This window comes from Danio rerio, chromosome 7 (assembly GCF_049306965.1).
Source record: "Danio rerio strain Tuebingen ecotype United States chromosome 7, GRCz12tu, whole genome shotgun sequence".
Classification (NCBI taxonomy): domain Eukaryota; kingdom Metazoa; phylum Chordata; class Actinopteri; order Cypriniformes; family Danionidae; genus Danio; species Danio rerio.
In genome coordinates this window covers 45,028,099-45,052,126 of record NC_133182.1, presented here as the reverse complement: position 1 = coordinate 45,052,126, position 24,028 = coordinate 45,028,099, and the positions used below count along the sequence as shown (strand labels likewise).

General features: G+C 34.6%; 1 protein-coding gene and 1 long non-coding RNA gene across 2 annotated transcripts; one reads left to right on the top strand and one right to left on the bottom strand.

Moving 5' to 3' along the window:
* Window positions 1-981: 981 nt before the first annotated feature.
* On the bottom strand, window positions 982-23,267 carry cdh5 (cadherin 5). The gene is given in 12 exon segments (NM_001003983.1): window positions 982-2,147; window positions 4,955-5,197; window positions 7,212-7,314; window positions 7,406-7,518; window positions 8,733-8,869; window positions 9,004-9,254; window positions 9,356-9,537; window positions 9,620-9,787; window positions 10,221-10,334; window positions 10,537-10,819; window positions 12,199-12,423; window positions 23,143-23,267. Coding segments are annotated over 11 exon segments (2,304 nt in total). The 5' UTR covers window positions 23,143-23,267; the 3' UTR covers window positions 982-1,662.
* On the top strand, window positions 13,170-15,800 carry LOC141375105 (uncharacterized). The gene is made up of 2 exons (XR_012382582.1): window positions 13,170-15,286; window positions 15,593-15,800. It is a non-coding gene; the product is annotated as an uncharacterized lncRNA (long non-coding RNA).
* Window positions 23,268-24,028: the final 761 nt, after the last annotated feature.

The window sequence follows — 24,028 nt, the reverse complement described above, 5'->3', positions numbered from 1 at the left end:
ACCAATTGTCCAAAAATGTAAAACAGTTGAGCAATACAACATCTAAAATAAGAAAAAAACAATCTGCTTTACAAATTGGTTTGAGCAAAAAGAGCATATATAGAGCAATATCTATTGTTAACTCAACGCTTCTGAGGATGAACCAGCCTAAAAGCGTTTTTATTTTTTTTTGGTCCAGTGTCCATTGCTGTTTTATACAAAATCCACCTGGACAAAAACCAGTCTGAAAGACCAAGGCATTTTTTTTCAACTAACACATATTTGAGGCCTATTCACATCAAGAACGATAGCAATACTTATGTCCAACACACAATTACAGTTAAATACACAATTGTTAGCCCTTCTGTGAAATATTAATGCATTTCAAACATTTCCCAAGCACTGTTAAGATTTTACAGAGATATTTTCTTTCAACATTTTTAAACATTATAGTTTTAATAACTAATATCTAATAACACTTTTTTTGTCTTTGCTACATCAATACACCTACATATAATCTTTTATCCTTTCAAGAGTTTACACTTAGCTGATGATTAATTATAAAGTGAGTTTGGCATGCTGTCCCGGCAGAGAGCCCTGACCTCATGATCTTTGAGCCCATGGCTCCCTCTCGTTTGCAGGGTGACAGGGGAGTTTGAGCTCAGGTAGGTCTCGAAAACTCCTCCTTTATTTAGACCTCATGACAGTTAAAAAATTGCTATTTAGAGATATACTGCTGGTTAAGAGTTTGACTTTAATGCTAATATAAATTAATTGATTAAATTATCACACATGTTTTGGATTGTGGGAGAAAACCGGAGAAACTGGGAGAAACCCAGAAGCGAGCACAGGGAGAACATGTAAACTCTGCACAGAAATGACAACTGGCCTGTTAAGGATTTGAACCAGTGACGGTAATGCTACTGGGGTTGTGGGGGAGTGGGGGGGTGGTGGGGGTTCTTCAAGGCGAAGATAACAGAGGTAAGAAACTCTGGTTATTTATAGTGAGTTAATAATCATCTGATTGGTGAATCATGCGTTAGCTAATGCAGGACCAACTGTGATCAATCATAAGCACGTGCCACTCTCAAAATTAGTTTATAAATAAACTTGCATAATAATTGGTCCACATACACATTATTTACAAAAAAAAAAAAATTAATTGCCAATTGTAGACTCTTGATATAAATTTAGAAACTACAATCATGAATCCTATCATAAATAGGGGTCTGTAGTGCTAAATCTTTTAACTGTGCGTAGTACTGTAAATGTGTGTTAAATGAGCTTGCAATCAATAATGATCAAGGATAAGATATGTTCTGACTGCCTGTCATTTTGTCAATCACCAGGTGGTCAAATATTGTTCTTTTGTCCCAGTTTCATTTTATATTTTGGAGTAAAATTTGCTGTTCTTCCTTGAATGATTAAGGAAAAACTTAATCAGTTCTTTCATAAAATGATTTATAGACTGACATCACTATTATTATCGCTAGTTATCATCCTTGGTGTGAATGGCCCTTTATTCTTTGTAGATTTCAAATACAGTAGTGCTCATTATAACAATGCATGGAGGAAAAACACATATTGGCACTTTCTTTCAAAAAGCGGTAGCATGGGATGCTTACTAAAATTCCCATGAAGAGAAAACCACAGTCTCCATCAAGCTGATGATGACCATGGACTTCAGTAGGAGCTATCCGAATCAGAGCCGTCTACTCCATAAAGCTGAGCCAGGGTCCTGAACCGAGGTCCCCACTCATGTATAAAATCATAATCCAGGTTAGACCCACTGGACGACGAGTCCAAAGAGCTGAGGGAACCAGCTAGTGATTCGGTTCCCTCATAGCCATAGATGTGTAATGTGTCATAGGGAATGCCATCTCGATCACGATCTGCCTCGTCCTTCTTCACCTCGATCATCATGGCCATGTCACCCTTACAAGCAGGAGGTTTCTTGACCATGGCATAAAGTGCAGGTCCCACACTGGGCCGAAAGCTGCTATCGTGACAGGCAGAAGACAGGATGGAGACATCGTAGCCATTGGTGTCCATTTCTCCTCCGCCCTCCTCGTCATATCTCACCAGCTGCTCATGGATTTCGCCAGATGCCTTGGTGACAAGAACTTCTTTCTGATAGCGCCGTCTCAACACAATGAGGATTACGATTACTAAACAGAGAAAAATAAGCACAATTAATATTATTTTAAAACTGCAGAAAGGTAGATTTCCAGGAACAGGGTTGAGCACCCCTGATGTAAGGGATTTATCACCTGACTGTCATGATATTGACCTATAGGCTGCAAAGCCCAACCCCAGCAATATTTAGAATAGTCCTTTATTTTATATGTATGTTTAGAGTTAGTTAAAGGTTTTAAACAAATTAAACTATACAATGATGATAAAGTACGATGGGTAACATTTTACAATAAAGTCTCAATAGTAAACAAAGTTAATGCATTAAAATCAACAGTGAAAAATAGCCATATTATAGTTATTATTATACTTCATAGAAATACTATTTTATTTCCCTTTAATAAAACAATTACAAATTTGGTAAGTTTATTTTGGTGGTCTATTTGAGTATTAGTAGACTGTCTGCTTAATATCTGTTGATATTGCTCCTTCAGCTGGCATTTAACTGACTATAAAAAACTTTTAAGTGTCCATGATATCAATATTGTGTATGTCACAATATATTGAATATCAGCATACAGTCAAGCCCGAAATTATTCATACTCCTGACAAATTCTGATTTACTTTACCAGGAAGTTTTGTATTTATACTTTTTAAAATGCTAATTTGTTTTTGGAGATCTTCAACAAGGTCAAAAAAAGATTTTTTGTTTGTTTGAAAAATTCACTATATATATTGGAGCAACAACTGAAATGGTTTATCCAAGGAACCAGCCTCTCTAAAACCTTTATCTGCTCTGATTGGTAAAATCTCTTGTGATCTATGAGTTTCAGCTCTGAATGTTTCTTCAACACTTGCATATATAGTGATTCAAACAGTAACCATGGCTACAGTTTTCTACATACATTTAAGTCTTTACCTTTTGGAAGTTGGAATATTGCCCCATGCCTATTAGGCTATTATCACTCGATAGAAGACAATAATGTAGCACTCAGCTAAAAAACATTTATTAGATTAGATAAATAGAATTATTGATTAATTTAGCAAATATGAGATACTGAATTAGACATATTATTTGCAGAACAAATAAGGGCACTAAAATAGAGCTGAAACACAGAACTGTCCAGGAAAAATATAATATAGATATATATAAATATAGATAAATGTAATATCTAAAAAAATCACAACAAAGCTCTTTAACATTATAGTTAATGTTGATTTACAAATTTAACAAGTCAGTTTTTTTTTTTTTTTTGCAGACAGGAACAGTGTCTTAACAACAAATATGAATGTGTACTGTAGAACTGTAACAACGAGTTACAATTCTTTCTTTATTGCTTATATTCACACATACTTATTTTATCTTAGATTTATTTTTATCTAAACTCTCTTTCTATGTAATCTAAACTCTTTATAGATTTTAACTGAAAGAGAACATCAGGTGGAACTTAGCCTCAAGCCTCAAGGCAGCGCGTGAAAGCGAGTATGCTTCTGTGACTGAACATTAATTAGTGGCTTGTCTTGTTAAGTGTAAACATCTACTTTATAAAAGGTGTACATATAACTGTCTTCATCTCACACTCTCTCGAAGAGTAGCTAAATCTGTCACTGAGGTGATATCTTTTCCAAAGGTACTGATATGTATACTTCAGTTAATAAGGGAAAGACAGCCCATTGTCATGTGGACCTATATACAAGTGATTATATGCACATAGAAAGCATTCATTCATTCATTCATTCATTCATTCATTCATTCATTCATTCATTCATTCATTCATTCTGCTTTGGCTTATAATGTTTCAGTTATAGTTATGTAAAAATGAAACAACATATTCATTCTAAAATGTACTTATTAAAATATATAACATAGGCATGGGACTATAACCGGTCATAATGTTTACCGTGGTTTGGAAAACAGTACAAAAACAAGACTACAGTATTTCCAGCAGAAAAGACCCCTCCAACATGTTAAGCCTGACGTGTTTAATGTTCCAAAATATTTACAATGTTTCTTAAAAATAAATGACTCCATGGTCAGTTCAAATTCTTGATTTAGATTGGCTGGAAGGTGTGCATTATTTTTGTTGAAGCGCACAGCTGGTTCCTGTCAATTTTGATCACAAATTGAAACAAATGCACTTCTTCCAAACGTTTGTAGTTACCATAGTATCTGGCAAGTAAAATACTCATCAATTATGCCACAAAATCAAGTTACAATTTTCAAGCAAGACTATAGTTTTTTTATTTTTTAAGTCAAAATGGCAGTTTATGTATAAAGATAGAGCATAACATATTTTAGGCAAGTAATCACAATATCGTGATATCATGAAGTCGTAATATTTTTATCTAAGCTGATGATACTGTCAGAATCTTAGATCCGGCCTATACCTAATGTAAAGCACAATAAATCTTTTTTCAAAGCTTTTTGTACCAATTTACAAACTGGTTGAAAACTTATTACAACCAAATGTGTAGACATTTTTTGGGGTTTGAAGAATGAAGGCAAAATATAAGGATTTTAAAAGATAATTAGTATTTTGGGGCAATCGTTTTTACTAATTTAGGTGAATTGATCACCAAAAAATTAAGTTGTCATTCTCAAACAAGAATTGTGTTTCAACTTATTTTAAATAAGTATTTTGAACAAGCAGCAAAAGTAACTTGTTTGTGTATGACCATCCATATACCATCACATAATCTTTTATAACTTAATCAAATAATGTTTCCTTTTAAAAATGTGTTTAATTTGTTTCTTTACTAAAGAATGAATGAATACTTTGTCACTTGCTTTAAACATAATTCTTTGTAATAGAAAAAAAAAATCCATTTGAGATGAACCTACCCAGGATGGTAATGATACAGAGAAGGATGGCGAGGAGGGCACTGACACTCATTCCAGTCCTTGCGTAGGACATGCAGTACTCCACCCGTCGACCCGACTGACATGTGCACACTTTAATCTGCAGCAGGTTAACACTCTTTTGCTCTGGCGTTCCTCCATCAGCAATCTCAATTTCCAGCACATATTCCTCTGAATTCTCTGTACTGAAACCTCCTTGCTTCAGCACAATTGTCGCAGTATTATCTACAACCAGAATGAACAATCAAAAAGATGCACTGGTTCTTTTTGCTCTTAATCAGGGGAAACTGCAGATTTTTTTGTACCCAAACAATTTTCGTCAACAGTGCTATTGTTGACTTTCTATTCTGATTTTGTTTTCTCTTGATGCTTGGAGGGAAACGTTGCTGAGGTTCTTGTGACAATTCAATGCAACCAAGCCTAAGAATATCCCATTTCACACAATAGTAGGAAGAGTAAATCTTCACTTTGGCATTCGTGTGGCCTGGATTAAAATGTTCATCTAGCGTATTCTGAGGACAATCTGGTATAACAACATTCTGAAATCACTAAATAAAAGTTAGATTTCTAAGGTTGGAAATAAATGTATTTATTTTATAGGTTTTGAAGAAGATTTCTATTCTCTCAGTGTGAAGTATTTTCTAAGTGTAAAACAAGTTAATTTTCTCTTCACAAAATGTATGTAGTGTTTGCAGCAACCATGCCAGCGTGTGTTAAAAATACTGTGTAAGATGAGTATGCCTGCACAGGAGCAACACTAGGAGAAAGCTGAGTGACTGATTGTGTAGAATAACTGAATATGTAAAGCACTGATTATATATGTTAAATACTTCTATGAAGCTATATGTGTCAGAAGTTAGAATGAGTAACATATTATCAAGTGATTATGCTTTCATGACAATGTATGTAAACACAATCCTTTTGCATAAGTTGCATCTATGGAGAGAGAAAATTGGTGTCAAAACAGTTGCTGACACAGACCTGTAACATCTATGTTGACATGAGCTAGTGGGCTGAGAGCCAAGAATAGCAGGACCCCTTAGACTAGAAAACCTATTCAAAAATGGTCAAAAGTTAAAAAGAGACACATAGGGGTGTGTCAAAAACATAAATAAAGGAGAAGGAGCAGAAGAGACTTTAGAAGGTGTCCAGGAGAGACTTCAAAATGCTCTGGGGTCTGCTCTGCTCTTTCTCGGCTTTATTATGGAGAATAAAGTCTATTTTCTGATATTCTAAACCTCCGGTCTGATAATTTGTAGTTGATGAGACATCAAATTTACGACAGTTTACATGAAAGAGAAATTAGAAATAATTGAAACAATATATTCATTGTTGGTTGGTTGTAAGCTGTCCTACGTCAAATGATTGTTATATGTCTGCTGTGCTTTTATAAACTTTTGTGTCACGAAAAAAAAAATTAAAATATGTTTATATACTTATATAAAAATTAAGCAACATGTTTGACTTTTATTTTCTTTGGTTAGAAAATAAAAACAAAGAGGACATTTCCATTGTATGAAGAGGAGATTTTTTAAAAGGATTTTTTGTGTGTGTATAATAAATGTATAAATATAGTATTAAACAACAGAAAGGTATGATTTCAAGTCTCCTAATTTCAGTCAATGCATTATTTCTGTCCACTTAAAACTTTACTCTGTCATATTAGTTCATTATACAGCTGTGAGGAAAGAAGATTCATTGTTTCTTGGTATGACACATTCAGAACACCGAGTGTCAGATCACAGATTCACTGTGCAGGTCTGCTGCTTTCAGTGGCTTGTACCTAATGCATTTTGCAGTGCTCTGGTGTGTTTTTGTTTTATTCTTCTTATGCCTGATTACACTATGATGAGCAGAAGGACAGGGAATATGGATTTAAATTTTACGCTGTGCTCACACATGAAGTTCATTTCTTAATTTTTACTGTTTTCAATGACCTGATTTAAGGATAAAAAAAATAAATAAAAATCCGTATATGTAATAATATGTGACTTCCTGTGTTGTTTTTTGGTCTACTTTTATGTATTTGATATGCTTTGCATTTATATTTCTATTAAACCAATCCAGACTTCCTATTAAACAGAGCAAGATCCATCTTTTTAGTGGTTTTGGTCTGTTTGCACACTAAGAGTGGGATAGCTGCATTCACACTTATTCAAATTAAGCAATCTATAATGTGATTGATTACAGTTATAGTAACAATTTATAAGCACTCTGTGAATGATCTTTAGTAACCCACCTTGGTTATCATAGAGGGAAAAGTTTGAGCTCTTTCTTGCAAGAGTGAAGCGAAACCTGCCTGAATTTTCATCCTTGTCGGAGGCACCAATAGTCCCAATTATCTGCAAGAGAGCAATGAATGAATACAGATATTTTCTAAAGGTCAATCGTTATACATGTGTTCATATGAAATGCATTAGAACAACTCCTTACTGTGTTAGGTTTATCATTCTCACAGACATACACGTAGCTCCCATTGGTTAGTTCTGGTGCATTGTCATTAATGTCCAGAACCTTCAGGCTAACCATAGTAGAGGATTTAAGACCTGCGGATTCAGAGCAAAAAATTAATATATAAGATATAAAGACATATAAATCATCTGTGGATGATGATTATTAATCTTGTCTCATACACAGCATGCTACTATTGTACCAACAATAGTATTCTACCAACATACAGTATTTGTACTCCATAAGTTTACATCTTACCATTGTTTAGTTAGGGTTCTTTGGTAATTAATGTATAAAAAAAGTAAAGATTAAAAAAATATATAATATAATAACAAAATTATAATATTTAACAATTATAATTATACAAATATACATAATATTTAGCACTGCAAACAAAACAGTTCCCAGAAGTCCTATTCTTATGGGTTTCTTGAAGCGAATTCACGATTAACAGACCATTTAGCCAGCACTAATTCAGCATGCCTGTGATTCTTCCACTATACAAACAAAACTGTGTTGACACTTTAAAAAAATACAAATAAAAATAAAATAATACTAATAGTATATGCTGGACACATTTAGACACCTTTTTAAAGCTTATAACAAGTAGCTATTATTGTATAAATTGGGCTTTTGCATTAATTAAAGGTAAAAATTTACAATAATAATAATAATCACAATAATAATAATCACAACAACAATAATAATAATAATAATAATAATAATAATAATAATAATAATAATAATAATAATAATAATAATAATAATAATCACAACAACAACAACAACAACAACAACAACAATAATAATAATAATAATAATAATAATAATAATAATAATCATTTAATCATTTGGCAGATGTCTTTATCCTAAGTCACTTACAAATAAGAACTGCTAACAGACAGAAAGAGAGGGAGAGAAAGAGATAGGTCTGTAGTTAAAATGTCAAATATGTACATTATATACAGTATATTACAGCACATAAAGCATGGCTCCATCACTATCTTTTTTTAAATCACTCCTAAAAAAAATCCTTGGCTTTTTAATATTATTTTCAATATTATTTTGTCCTTTCTACTGCTAAAGTTTTTTTTTTTCCAGCCATTTCTCTTATTTTTATGTTTTATATTCTGCCTTTTTATTTCACTTTGTCTTATGAACAGCACTTTGGTCAGTCTTGTTTTTAAATGTGCTCTATGAATAAATGAACTCGAACTTGAACATAAAGTTTATTTCCAAACTTGTATTGCATTTGCCATACTTGCATAAAATGTGGAACTTTTCCAAATGAGTCATGAAAGCATCCTACCATTCAAAACATCTTCATGTGCTGTAACCTGGAATGTATATAAGGATTCTTGCTCTCTGTCCAGTGTCCTCTTCAAAGACAAATATCCATTTACAGGATCCACATCTACAGGACAGTTTGCATTTTCAATGGTATACCTGTTGGGATCGAAATCAAATGTCACCATTAAATAATTAAACATTAGGTTTCTTGAGCTCCATCTACACATATAAGACAGTTCAAAAACTTTTTTTATCTTGATATATAAATAAAAACAGAGTTCAGTTTATACCGTATTTTATAACTGGCACTATCTGGGTCTTTTGCTGAAACAGCTCCAATGACAGGATTCTTGAATGGGCCCTCGAACACGCTAAACGTGTACTCTGTTTGGTTAAAAATAGGTGGTTCATCAACATCAGTTACATCAATGATTACTTCGGTTCTCTTCAACAGCCCTTTGTTATCAGGTGTTCTCGATACTGTGTGTTCTTCCACAATTACGATAAACTTGTGTGTCTTCTCCTTTTCATAGTCAAGAGGCTGTAAGTGTTTCAAAAAAAAAAAAGTCCAAGTAAACAACATGGCTCAGTCTTAAATAATGTTTAATAACTAGTTTTGTATAAAATATTTGACACACTTACCACTTTGAGGCTTAGCATTCCATCTTTCTCTTTAGTTCGTTTAATATCAAACACATCATTGAATTTAGATTGTAGCGCAAATGTTGGATCTTTGTTTTGTATCTCGTCTTTGTCCTCCACCTCTAAAAGGCCAATTTCACTTCCGGGTTTCAAGTCTTCCTTCACTGTAAACTGGTATCTTTCTGTAAAAGAAAGTGATGTTTTGTTGGTGCTGCTGACTTTATACAGTAGCATGCAGTTTAGCTTAAGTATTATTTTATTTGCCTTTCTTAAAGGTGGCAATGTTGTCATTTATGTCTTTTATGTTGATGGTAACAACGGTAGTGGCAGAATTCCCAGTCAGGTGTTCTGGCATGTCTTTGGCTTGAACAGCAATAAGATACTGACTCTGTTTCTCACGGTCGAGGTCACTTTTCAATGCTATTAGGTCACCTAAAAAAAAAAAAAAAACAGTGGCAAACAAAGCACACAAATCAAGATGTTCTCCGTTTCAATTCAGTCGAAATGTAAAAGTGCTTGATTTTAATGTACTGAAATATTAAATCTTATACATGCTTATTGACAAATGTGTATTTATTTAGTTGAATAAAAAAAACCCCTACAAAATATTGTCATCCACTGAATACCATATTAATAATTTATGACAATTAAATTAAGTCAATCTCAATCTAACAGTCTGTTTGTATGTTGTAGCTCAAATGAATAAACAAAAAAGTCTGTAAATGTGTTAATTTAGATCAGTTTTTCTTTAAATAAAACCTAAAAAAGTAACTTTAGACAGTTACTTTATTTATGTACTTTATATAGGTGTAAAATCACTGTCTATATTGCATTCCTAATCAAATAAATACAGTCTTGGTGTTACCATTGGGCTTGATTTTGAAGAGGTCTGTGCCATTTAGTAGTTTGAAGTCAATCCTTCCATTTTCAGTGGAGGAATCATCAGCGTCTGTTGCTTTTACTTTCATTATAGTTGTTCCTACAAAGTCAATGTATTTGAAAAATGAAAAAAAAAAAACAATTTCATTTTTGATACATTCTTTTTTTTTTACTTGCATTAATTCAGATAACTGTCTATTCTTGTTAATTTTTTTGTCAATACTGCATATTATTCTAAATGCTGCCAACACAGAAAGCAACATGCATCAATGGACAAGCACATGCTTGTGTTAGTCTGTTACCTGCTCTAGAGGATTCGCTGATGGATCCAGATTGGTCAGAATCGAAAACGGGGATGTTGTCGTTAATATCCAGTACTACTATTACAAATGATTCATCTTTGTCAACTAACTCTCCAGTATGTATGTTGAGGAGAGAAGCTGAGAGATTGTAGACACTTTGTGTTTCCCGGTCCAGCTTTGCAAGGACAACAATATCCCCATTGTCAGTTACACCAAACTTGTCTTTAGCTCCATCTCCTTTGAGAATATATCTTGTGGACGAAGAAAAAAATGTATTTTCTAGCTAAAAGAAAAAAGAAATACACACAAAATAATTATAAACAAAGGCAATCATTATTTAAAAACAGCAGTTCCTAAATGCCTCTTCAATTAGATCTAATTTATAACTGGATAGTACATTGAGAATGTTATTTGAACTGATGACAAAATCATGATTTAATAGTTTGAAGATACTTTTTCACTATTAAATTCTTGCTCATCAGTAGAATATTACCAAAATATTGGCTGCTTTTAATGCTATACTGTATAATACCTTTTTCCTGCATGACCCAAATTTTGATTCCTTAAAGGTGACATCGTACTACATTTTCACTTAGATTCTTAACAATGAAGCGATCCTGGCATGCACTCTACTTTGTGTATGTAGAGGTTCACAGGTGTCCTTAGACAAAATACCACCTTCAGAAAAGGCAATAGTAAAGCTGATTAGTTTTATTTGTGAAGGGAATGTTCCAGAAAGAGTGGGCAAAAACATGTTTGTGTGAGTAAAACATTTCCGGACTTACTGTACATCAAATTGCATGCAAAGATGTAGCTGTACCTACATTGTGTCTGAAAGATAGAACATTTTAATATATAATTCATTATTGTTAATTTATGTTACAGTAAGCAAATGACAGCTTCAGTTTACTGGTGTTAGAATCACATCATCATCCTCTCACATGCAGAACTGTGATTATTAATGTGGTGTGGTGCAGATGAGCAATTTTAGCTTACTTTTATTATTATTAAATTATGTCAGATTGAAGTTGTACCTCAACATCGTTATTGGATTTTGATTGGAAATGAAAACTTGGACTTTGGTTGGTTGGTTAATTCCAAAACTTAAAACCAACCAAAAATCAATGTCTACCAATGTTATACATTGACGTTGTATGGACATCATTCTGACATTAATATGATGTTGGATTTTGGTTAGTTAATGCTACAAATTTTAACCAACCAAAGATCACCATCTACTGTTGTTAGACCTAGATGGTGTATGGATGCCACATTATAATGTTAAGATGACTTTGGTTAGTTAATTTCACAACCTAAAATCAGCCAAAGATCAACGTCTACTGATACTTATACTTACGTTGTATTGACGTCTTATTATGACTTTATTTGACGTTAAACTGACATTGGACTTTGCTCCCCTGACATCGTGACCAAAATATAATCAAATACCTATATCATATGACGTTGTGTGCCTGTTGGGGATATGCTAAGAACCTAAAGAATCAACTTGTGTAAAATGAGCATCCAATGTCACCTTTAATCCTTTAATTAACTATTATTGCACAGCAAATGTAATGTTGTCTGTGGAAGAAATCACAGCTAATTGTGTGAACGGATCTCTCCAAATTAAAGTGTGATCCATTTGTTTACAAGACCGTCTACCTTTCCAATCTTTTCAGGTGGGTTTTTAGGTCGTGTTTCCTCATACGCATACAGTTTATCCCATTTCCAATCTCTTTTATGTCTTTGAAGTGCTGCACTCGAGATAGATGGTGTTTTCTGAGCTTGGTGGACATCGACTCCGATACTGAGGCTACATAATGCGAGCAGGACAGCAACCCTGAAGACAGGCTCAGTCATCTGCCTTCTGGCACACTGTTTCATCATCTGCAGAAAACAACAAAACAAATATCTGTATGATAATTCATGCCTTGTAGTGCTGCAGTGTTGATGGTTTCTTTACCCATACAGTACATACACTTTAATGTTGGAAAGAAAGAAAGACATTATTGCAAAAGTCATAATTATATAAAAAATGTAAACACCAGCAATTTCAAAAGCAGCTTTACATTATTAAAGAGGGAAATAACATAAAACAATGATGCAAACACACTGTAACATAATCAATAATACAGACATATGTCAAATATAAAAGACCATTATTCACTTCACATCACTTCAATACTGGTCGTTTAGTTCAAAAGTTCGAGTTTACTTAACAACTATAATAAGTAGTATAATGACCTACATGCAAAACAGGCCTGGAAAAAAAAATGTCAAAAAAAAAAGTGCTAACAAATGATTTGCTTCCAGTATTTTATAATTCATCAGCATTTTGCAGTTATTTAAGCATTTTTATTGTGCAAAACGTTGTGTGATTGTTGACTCATTAGATAAATATGAAGTCTGAAAGTAAAATAGTACTTTGAAAAAGTATAATTTTGGTTCAAACTTTAAAAATAAATTTCAATCTAAATCAAAAATATTAATTGTGGTAAAAAAAAATACATTCACACAAGGTAAACATATTGTTTATTATAGAAAATTATTATTCTCTATATTACACTAATTATTATTATTTTTTTACTTTGGTAAAATGTAGATTTTTATTTAGATTTTTTTTTTGTCTTTTTATCATAACATCAAAGTATAATTTTGCTTTTGATTAGCCTAAAAAAACTGTCATTTCTTACACTTTCCTCAAATTATATCGTTGACTTGTTTGAAACTAAAAGTGAAATTAATATTAATCCAAATATTTATTCTGCCAAAGGGGAAAAAAATTCATACACTAAAATGTAAAATATTTTTATAGAGATCATAAATTAATTTAATTACTTTGGTTGAACTTGATTTTTGTCCTATAAAATCAAAGTAAATTTGTACTTTGGATTAAACTATAATAAGTACAGTACATGTAACAAGATGCTATGCTATTGCTAGTAATTTTATTTTAAAGATCTGAGGTAAACAATCTGTTGTTGCTTTCAGTATGGCTATAAATGTCACATAATGCTGCGTTCACACCAGACGTGGAACGTGCGTCAAGCGCGAGTGATTTACAAGTTAAAGGGCACGTATGGTGGAAAATTTACTTTTCAAGTTGTCTGGACAGACATGTGTATAAATATAGTGTATATACTGACATATTGGGGTGATACTGGAAAGAAAGAAAGAAAGAAAGAAAGAGTTTGCTTATCTGTGTGTGTTTATACAGACAGCTTATTATAGTCTGTCTGGACTCCGTATAGCTGGGTGGTTTTCGGTTTTGTTCTCCCCCCGTTTGTTAGCGGGAAGGAACGCGGCGGGTAGCGGGACAACAAATCCTGAATTTTGGCGGGAGCGGTCGGATTCGGGCAATATTTAATCCCGGATTCAATATTTAGTCCCGCGCAGATCTCTACCACAGAGTGCCATCTGAACATGCGAATATCTGTGTTTGTTGTGCCAAGTCGCGGCTCTAAGTGGGTCGTTAGTCTGTGTACAAACTCGGCACTTTAAACTAGCACACAGTTGGCCGAGAAACTATACAAAGACAAAAATGATTGTGTACTCTCTGCTTGGTCTGTGGCCGAGGCGTACATGTACGGCTGAATGCAGCTCCTCTCATGCAGCGTCTCTGTCTGCCTGTTTGTTGCCAAACACAGAGCGGGCGAGCTCTTGGCTCCACCCCCTTGATACGTTGGGCGGGAATTTGAAACAAATTTTCATGTGAAGCTACACGCCCCTAAAACAGCAAACTATGTACACGCCCCCAAAATAACACTTTTGAACACATTATAATAAAAACATCTGAATGTTTGAATCAAATATTCAAGCGGCTATTCACGTGAGAATAGCGTGATTTATCTACACGTTCCGTATCTGGTGTGAACATAGCATAAGATGGATCAAACTCACAGTACATATATATATATATAAACAAAGGATCACATAAGCAGTATCTGAGAGTATCTACAACCCAGGCTCATTCTGAAAATGTACCACTAATACATTTCTGGAGAGTGCCAAATGGAGTTTTTTTTTCAGATTTTGTTTTTGCAAATCCTCCAGAGGCCACTGTGTATGCTTTGTGAGATCTCAAATTTTTCTTGCTAGTGCCATTCGTGCCTGCTGTTCTCATGTAAATCCACCAGAAGCTGCTGTTGACTGACTGACATACATTTCTAGAACCGTTCTTCACTGGACTCGAACTCTGTCAATGCGGTCAGTTCCTCTCTGTGTTTCAAGTCCGCCGACCTACATAGTTAGCCACCGTAAAAACTGCTAACAAGTGAGAAAGCCGTCCATATGGAGGCAAGCGGTAAGCTGGTAGGCCCAAAAAGGAAACAGGAAGTTTTAAATACAAAATGCAACCATACGTGCGGCTGCATAATCCGTGATCTCCAGAAGCGTATATAGGGCTACGTTTTCAGAATGAGTATATGTTGGTTATATTGTCCAAAATAGGCTCAGTCTGAAAATGTAGCCCTATATACTAGGGATGTAACGGTATTGTAAATACCGTCATACCGCAATATTAATTTTTTTCGATATTACCGAAGTCGCATGACTCGGTAAAACTATAGGTCTTCTGAGAAAATTTGCTCAGGCGAATGAAGCGAACGGGAGGTAACGAAAACTACAATTGCCATCAGCCCGTGCTTGACCATCATCCCTTGCGGTCTGTTGTTGCTACAGATCCAGTAATGCGGAAATGGAGTGTGCTGCTAGAAGCGGGGATGAAAAGAGCTGGAAAACTCTAAAGCAGGTCGCACACCAGAAGCGCCGCTCGGCGCCGCAACACGGCGCGTACATGACAGATTAAAGTATCGCACATCAGACGCGCACATTCGAATGATATTTAACATAAAACTAATCAGATGGCGCTCTGTGGCGCGGCTGAAAAATGAACTGCGTCCTGAGCCGTCGCCGGGCGCCGCCGACAGCCGCCGACTTGCGGCGCCGGTGTGTGTATCCTGATAAAAAACCTATGTTTAGAATTCTAAAATACGTGGCGCTGCGCGGCGCGCCGCCGAGCGTCGCTTCTGGTGTGCGACCTGCTTTACACGCACAGTTCAGTTCTGCATTATCTCCGTGTAAGTTCAGACTTCGCAAGTTTGATCAAGGCTGCAGTCTCTTCTTCTCAGTTTGATATGGAAAAGCAGATTATACCGAGGACACGGGTAAATCTTCAAAGGGAACAGTGTACTTTATAACTTCATTCACATCACCCTGGCTTCGTTGTTTCACTTTCTCAACAATAAAATGTAAACATGATTTAAGGAACTGCCTATTTTCATTTTAATATTAGCAACTTAGACAGCAGAAATGTTGAGGCGCCGTGCTGCATGAGCGTTATCACTGTGTGGATATTTATAACAAAACGGAGCCGATAACAACTGCCTCCTTTCAATTTCAGTGAAAATACGAAACACACCCTCTCTTCTGCTGAGTATCAGTTTTAATAATCGATAATGGCCATTATAAAAGTATAACACAATAAGTTTATACATTATAGGAAATAAAGGCAAGCGATCAGTCAATATACAGAATGTACGTGGTTACATTAATCATTAACTTATCTTTGCGCTCAGCCAAAACACGTTACCTGAGAACAAGTAATAGATTCCAATGCCCAAAGTCAGGGAATATGTCGTTAGATAAAGACAACAAGATAAATGAAATATCCTGTTTAATAAATATAGTGAGATTAGATCCAGCGGGAGATGCTTGATGAGAAGTCCGACTAGCAGAGCTCTCATCTGGGTAGATGGGCTGAGTGTGATTAAATGTTGAATGTGATGAGTTTTTAACAATACTAAATTGAAACTTTATTTTTTTACATGGTTTAATAATTTTTTGTTATTAAAATTGAAGTTCCTGTTTCAAAGCTTACAGATAGATGACTAATTTGTATGTCATTGACACTTTTGGCACTTTTTTGGAGTATTTTCATAAGTTTTGTTTTTTCCTGTAAATGATTCAATAAATACCGTACCGTGACATTCATACCGAGGTATTACCGTACCGTGAAATTCTGATACCGTTACATCCCTACTATATACCTTTCTGGAGAACACAAATTATGTAGCCAGAGCTACGTATGGCTGCATTTTGTCTTTAAAACTGTTTGACGCTGTTCCTTTGCACTTACCAGCTGACTGCTTATCTCTATATGGACGGCTTTGTCTGGTAGCTCGACACGTACGCCGACAGACTTGAGATACAGAGTGGAGTTCAACAGTAGGCAGTGGGTAAGACAAAAACAGAAGCCAAAAAATAAAATAAACAAGTAAATAACAGTGTGAGAATGTGCTAAAATCTGAAAACGTGGTAAATATCAGAGGGCTTTACTTTTTTTAGATTGCTGATTTATTTTTTGCTTTAAGGCAAATTTAAGGCAAATAAAATAGATTATAAGAAACCATAATTTTTCACTTAACATATTTCACTTTACACTTAATCCAAAATAATGATGTACTTTCAATGACCCATTTTATTATCCAGCCTCTGGTGCCTATACTGCAGCTTTCCTCCCCACTATCGTCACTGGCTTGCTTGGTTTAGGACTTGTGGAGCTGCGCATACATGAATTTGCACTTCAGTGTTTGGACTTTCAGCAGTGAAAATGAAACCACACTGAACTAAGCTGAACTGAACTTCAACTCTGAAAACTGGATTCACACCGTTTCAATGTACTAGAACATCTAGCTGCTTTGACACAATCTACACTGTAAAAGCGCTAGATAAATATGAATTGAACTGAACTAAATGAAAGAAAATAGTTTAGAGACATACATCTTCTGTATAATTGTGCACATCAAACATCAATAACCGTATTTATGTTTCATGTAAAAATTACATTCATTAGTCTACTCTTGTGTGTTATGTTCATGTTTAAAGGGTTGGTCCACTACGATATCATATTTTAAACTTTACTTTTTGTATAATGTAGCGGTGTGGAAGTAAAAAACATCTCTGGATGCAATATGCTCAAAGTTCAATGCAAAGAGAGACATTGGCTTTTACAGAGTTAGCTTAGCAAAGCCTAAAGCCAACCAAGTTTGAGGAATACAAAAAAAACATCCGGGTTAATGATGTCATAAACCCTTCAGGTTATTCACACACACACCCTGCGCAGTGAAGGGCGTGGCCAGAGGTGCTGTTATGTTATAAAAGAGATGTTTCCTGGTGATGTGGAGATGATTTGCAAATCACAGCACATTTTGTTAGCTGACAAATCACAGCCTCTTGAGGGCGGGTCTTCCGAGGAACTAGGAAACATGACAGCCGTTTTCATGCTAGCTGAGTAGCTGAATACAATCAAAGTAAGATATAAAATAATGTGATTTTCTACACTTGATGCATGAACACACATTAATTTGCATCTTATAAACACAACAAAGTCTTAAACTACACTCTGGACCATCCCTTTATTGAATTTAGACCGGCAGAGAAGTATAATCGCTTATACCATATTGTACATACATAGGTCAAAAATGAAGCATCCTATTTTGTTTACATCAAATTAAATTCACAAAGGAAATGTTCTTGACATTTTACATGCAATTAAAGTGTTTAAATGTTTCTTCTTTAATTGATATTGCAAATAATAATAATAATAATAATAATAATAATAATAATAAATGTCAATATGTATAAAAATGTGCCTTAGTCATTCAGTACAACAGATTCATTCATGTGAAATTAAAACAGATTAATTGTTTGAACCTGTATGAAAACATATAAGATTAAGATTGTCTAAAAACTTAAGTACTTAAAAAATATGTTAAAACTTAAGTGAGTTTGAGAAGACTGCTAAAAACCTTTTTGGTATGTTTAATATGACTTGCTCAGAACTTAAACCAAAACTGAAATATTCAAACATGAAGAAAGAAAGAAAGAAAGAAAGAAAGTAAGAAAGGATCCATTATCTCCAATGTCATGAAATGGTCTCATTAAGGTTCCTCTTGTGGCACAGTCTTTAGCCTGTATTGTTGTGAATGATGGGAAACAGCCCGTTCTAACTGTGTGACGCTGTAAAAGCCTCCTAATACATTCTGTAGCCCACTATGAGGATATTCTCATCCCTGATAACACGCTTTAGCTTGATAGACTGTTCTTATGTTAGGCTCATTTAGATGATGATATTAAGATGAGGTGGATTATGCTTCTTAAGTGTCCTCAAACTGCTAAAGCTTTGCTTGAGGTTAGCAAAAGCACTAAACTTCCACCACAACTGTTCTTTAAAGCACCCATTTAAAAGTATTTCTCTTTGATTGTGTGTTTGTATTCACTTGTGTGGTTTATTTTACATGCATGACCTAGTTGTACTCTATTAAGGTGGTTTACAAAGACATTTATTGTGTCCTCATAAATCGAAATTCTTAAAAATCATACTTAATGGGTCAAAATGTGCTTCAGGTTTCCTTTGAGGGTTGGGTTTAGGGTTAGGATTGGGAATAGACCATATAATAAGTATTTTTTACAGTATACCATACAATACGCCTATGGAGAGTCCTCATAAACCATGTACAAGCATGTGAATGTGTGCATATATGTGGCTCTCTGTGTGTGTCTTTGAGTGGGTTTAAAACAAAAAAACATCACATAATTATTTTAAAATTAATTAATTTGTTACATAAAATGCTTCCATGTTTAATGCAGCACTATTAACAGTTTGCAACTAAACCTTATTATAATCTCACTACGTTGACACATTGAGGTGTTCTCGTTCTCAGTGTAAAAGCATTAACATTTGACATCACTGAAAAGCACTCAATTTCCACCACAACTGTTCTTTAAAGCACCCATTTGAAAGACTTTCTCTCTTTGTGTGTGTACTTGTTTATGTGGTTTATTGTAAATGAGTATGACCTAGTTGTACTCTTTTAAGGTGGTTTAGGAAGACATACGTTGTGTCCTCATAAATCAAAATGCTTAAAAATCATGCTTAATGGGTCAATATTTACCACATTAAGCTATGAGGGTTGGGTTTAGGGTCAGGATTGGGATAGGACCATATAATAAGCGTTTATTTACAGTATCAAATATAATGCACCTATAGAGAGTCCTCATTAACCGTGTACAAGCATGTGTATGTGTATGTATGCATATATGTGCCTCTTTGTATGTATATGCGTGGGTTTAAAGTAAACTATTATACAATTCTTTTAGAATTAGTTAATTACATACAATGATGCCTTCTTTATTGCTGCACGATCAACCGTTTGCAACTAAACCTTATTATGATCTCACTACATTGACACATATAAATGTTCTCAGTGTAAAATCATTAACATTTGACATTGCTGAAACCACAACAGTTCTTTAAAGCAGGGGTTCCTAAACTTTTCAGTCTGCGACCCAAAAAATGACAGTGTCAGTGACTCGCGACCCCCAATATACTCCGAGGTGGTTATAAATACAGAAACCTTGCATGCAATGGCGCAAACACAACACTACACCCAGGTATATTCTTGGTTTCATTTTTTAATGTATGTCAGTGCTGTAAATGGGCCAGAAAGTTTAATGTGTTATAAAATCAATCTGCTGCATCTGACGCTATTGCTGTGTCTTTAAAATAATGCAACTACCACAGGGGTCGCAATCCAATAGAACTAGTAACTATAAGCTACTATAGGAACTATATAGTATATAGTATCTATTTTTTTCTCTTCAGTAGTTTAAAATATGATAATTCTTATAGTTTAATAAAAATAAATAGATTTTTGGAAATCACCAGGCGACCCCCCTTTATTGTCCCGCGACCCCTCGAGGGGTCCCGACCTCCCCTTTGAGAACCACTGCTTTAAAGCACTCGCTTTAAAGTCTTTCTCTCTTTGTGTGTGTGTGTGTGTGTGTGTGTACTTGTTTATGTGGTTTTGTACATAAGTATGACCTAGTTGTACTCTATTAAGGTGGTTTACGGTGACATTCCTTGTGTCCTCATAAATCAAAATGCTTAAAAATCATACTTAATGGGCCAAAACTTGCCACATGTTTCCTCTGAGGGTTGACTTTAGGTTTAAGATTGGGATAAGACCATATAATACTAATTTTTACAGTATAAAATACAATACATCTATGGAGAGTCCTCATAAGCCATAAATACAAGTATGTGTATGTGTGCGTATATGTGCCTCTGTCTGTGTCTATGCGTGGGTTTAAAGTAAACCATCATATAATTCTAGTTTCCACCCAGCTCTGTACACATTCAGACTTTAACAATTAATTAATTTCATACTATGATTCCTTGTTTAATGCAGCGCTATCAACAGTTTACAACCAATCCTCTTTATAATCTCACTACGTTGACACATTTAAGTGTTCTCAGTGTAAAAGCATTAACATTTGACATTACTGAAAAGCACTCAATTTCCACCACAACTGTTCTTTAAAGCACTCGCTTGAAAGTCTGTGTGTGCGTATACATGCTTGTGCGTCTCAATGTGTGTCTATGTGTGGGTTTTAGATTAAAATAGGTTTAATCACGAAGCAGCTTCCAGCAATCTGCAGTCTGCCTACTCTCTCCTCTAGGAAATTCAGCTTGACGCGCATCAACTCTCCTCTGCCTTCTATCACACATCTTCCCGTGTCACAAGTTCAAGAAAAAAAGCTGCTAAAGGTGTCACAGTCTGCAACCCACCTGTTCTCACCTATGACTCATGCCGCACACCTCTCTTCATCTATACTTTAAATATGTGTCACCTGACATCAATCTCAAGGCATGCACGGTTTGTATTATTTATAGAGTGAACTGTGATGTTTTACATGACCTTTAATAATTAATATAATCAGCTCTCTGTATGATGAAACAACACTCTTTTATGTGTGGTAAAATATTTCTCCTACACTGGCATATGGGATGATGAGACGTTAAGAATAAAGTTGTAGATGCTGTGCTGCTTCAAGGAAAAAGCAGGACAGATGGTGTAAGGATTTATTATTGTTTCGCTGTCCCTACATCCAGATAAGTTCAACCTCTTCCCATGGGTAATCAGCGCTCCTTGGGAATTTCCTTCCTATTAGTCCAGGAAGCATCATTCAAAGCATACTTTGGCTTTTTATTTCTTTGGGATATTATAATCGAAATCATCATTTTAAAGCAAGACACTGCAGGTGAATAGATTAAAAAGAAATAAGTAATAACTATTACCCATGCTGATATGAATTGCAAACATTTTATGTATTACACGTTTTCCAAAATATTGTTTAAATATACAAAATGAAGTAAAACTTGAAAAATGAAACAAAACTTAAGTAAATATAAGCCTTTTAATAAAAAAAAAATGAACACGGGATAAAGCCAGTTTTAAATTTTTTGTTTCATTTTTTAAATAGTTTTTACCAACAACCAATATAAAAAAAAAATATGGGCAAGGAGGAAATAAAATTGTACCTTAAATATTAACATATCTCTCTTTACAGACATGTGAATTATATAGAATATACAAACATCTTTAAGTGTCATCTGGAATTTTCTTCAACTATGACCATTTTTCTCAGCTTCTTATGTTTATGTTCAGTTATTTCATGTTAAAAGCGATGAAAATAACTTATTCTTTGCCATAAAAGTGAAATTACTGAATCAAGAAAAAGGAGCTTGAGAAATATGCTAATATTGGAAGAAAAATTCAGATGGCACTTAGAAGTTTTTGCATCTGAACTCTTCATATGGCATACTTATCTGCTGAATTTAATATGTATGGCTCAGTGCAGGAAAGAACAAATAATTCATAATTTAAAATGACGTAATTTAAGTGAAATCTATAAACAGATTGGTAAAGTGTGACAAACTAACAACTAAACTTTATTTTGGATGTCTACTTTTCATTAGGCTGGAAAAATATATAATATTACAGGGGGAAAAAAAAACTTTTTAGAGGTAACAGCTTTCTAAACTATGTATTTTTAGTGAAATCTATAAACAAATTGATAAAGTGGGACAAACAAACAGCTAAAACTGTATTTTGAAAGTCTCCTTTTCATTAGACTGGAAAAAACATAATATTACAGGGAAAAAAGGTATTCAGAGAAAACAGCATTCAAAAAGATGTATTTTACGTAAATCTGTAGACATAAATTGATAGTGTGACAAATGAACAGCTAAAACTGTATTTTGGATGTCTTCTTTCATTAGACAGGAAAAAAAACATATGAAATTACAGTAAAAAAAAAAAAAAACTTATTCAAAGAAAACAGCATTTAAATGGTGTTTAGGGGTGAAATCTATAGACACAAATTGATAAAGTGTGATAAACGAATGGCTAAAACTGTAGTTTGGAGATCTCCATTTCATTAGACTAAATATATATATATATATATATATATATATATATATATATATATATATATATATATATATATATATATATATATATATATATATATATTTATATAATATAATTCAATAAATATCATTATATAAATATATTCACCAAGTATCAAAACAGACAGGTGAATGAAAAAACAGGTGTCTTTTCACACAGTATCTCCTTACATTAAACAGAGATTTAAATATAAAAACACAGCATCATACAGCCATTAACACAGGTGGAAAATTTCTCAATTTCATAAAATATGATAAGAAATACACAATTATATATAAAAACGATCGCATACCAGAGTTTTGGTCTCTTCAACAGTCGTTTTCCCTGATTGGAAAATCCCTAGTGATCGAGAGTCGTTATATCCTCCTCAGTTTCAGGTCAGCGGTGTCTGTTTCCAGCTGCATGTGAACCTGTCTGAGCTCCACCGAGCCGCTCGCTGGACAATCAGGCCCCTCCAATGGCAAAAGTGATCAGCCCAGCCCAGCCGTTCCTCTGGACGCTTCCTGTTATTGTCCAACTCCAAAGCCTTCTCTGGAAAATCAGATAACATTCGCAGCTCCCTGACCACCAGTAGCTCAGTGAGGCAAGCAGAGCATTACAGCGCTCAACGAGCACGAGAGAGAGAGAGGGAAAGAGAGAGACTGAGGGAGGTGGGAGATCATTAAGCTCCCTAAAAGAGGAGCCGAACGCAAAAGTGATTTATTATTAAACCTATAGTATAAAGAGCCACGATAAACAGGTTAACGGTGTTACAGTAATCCAGAGGGATTAGATATTCAATTTTTCTGAGGCTGGGACCATCATATCAGTCTCTGTGATCTTGTGTAAACTGGTAAGTGAGAAAGAGGTGAAGGGCGGGGAGGGGGGTCTCTCTTGAGTTTAGGGACTGGGTCTTGCGGCGGATGTATGCATCTGTCAGAAGTGCTTAGCGTTTTGCCCCATTGATCTAAGTGGAGAGAGTCAGTTTAGTAGGATTAGTTGCACCGAATGGCCGAGCAGTTCTGACAGGGGACCCAAGATAAATGCCCCTGGGTGCTTAGAAAGAGAGGCAATTGCTGAAGTGCAGCCCTACTTGACATTTGCTTCTGTTTGTTTGTCTGCTTCTCTTGGCTTTTAGCGAGGATATTCTTATTTCTTCGAATATGTCTTTTGGCCTTCACTTTGGAAGACACGGCTGA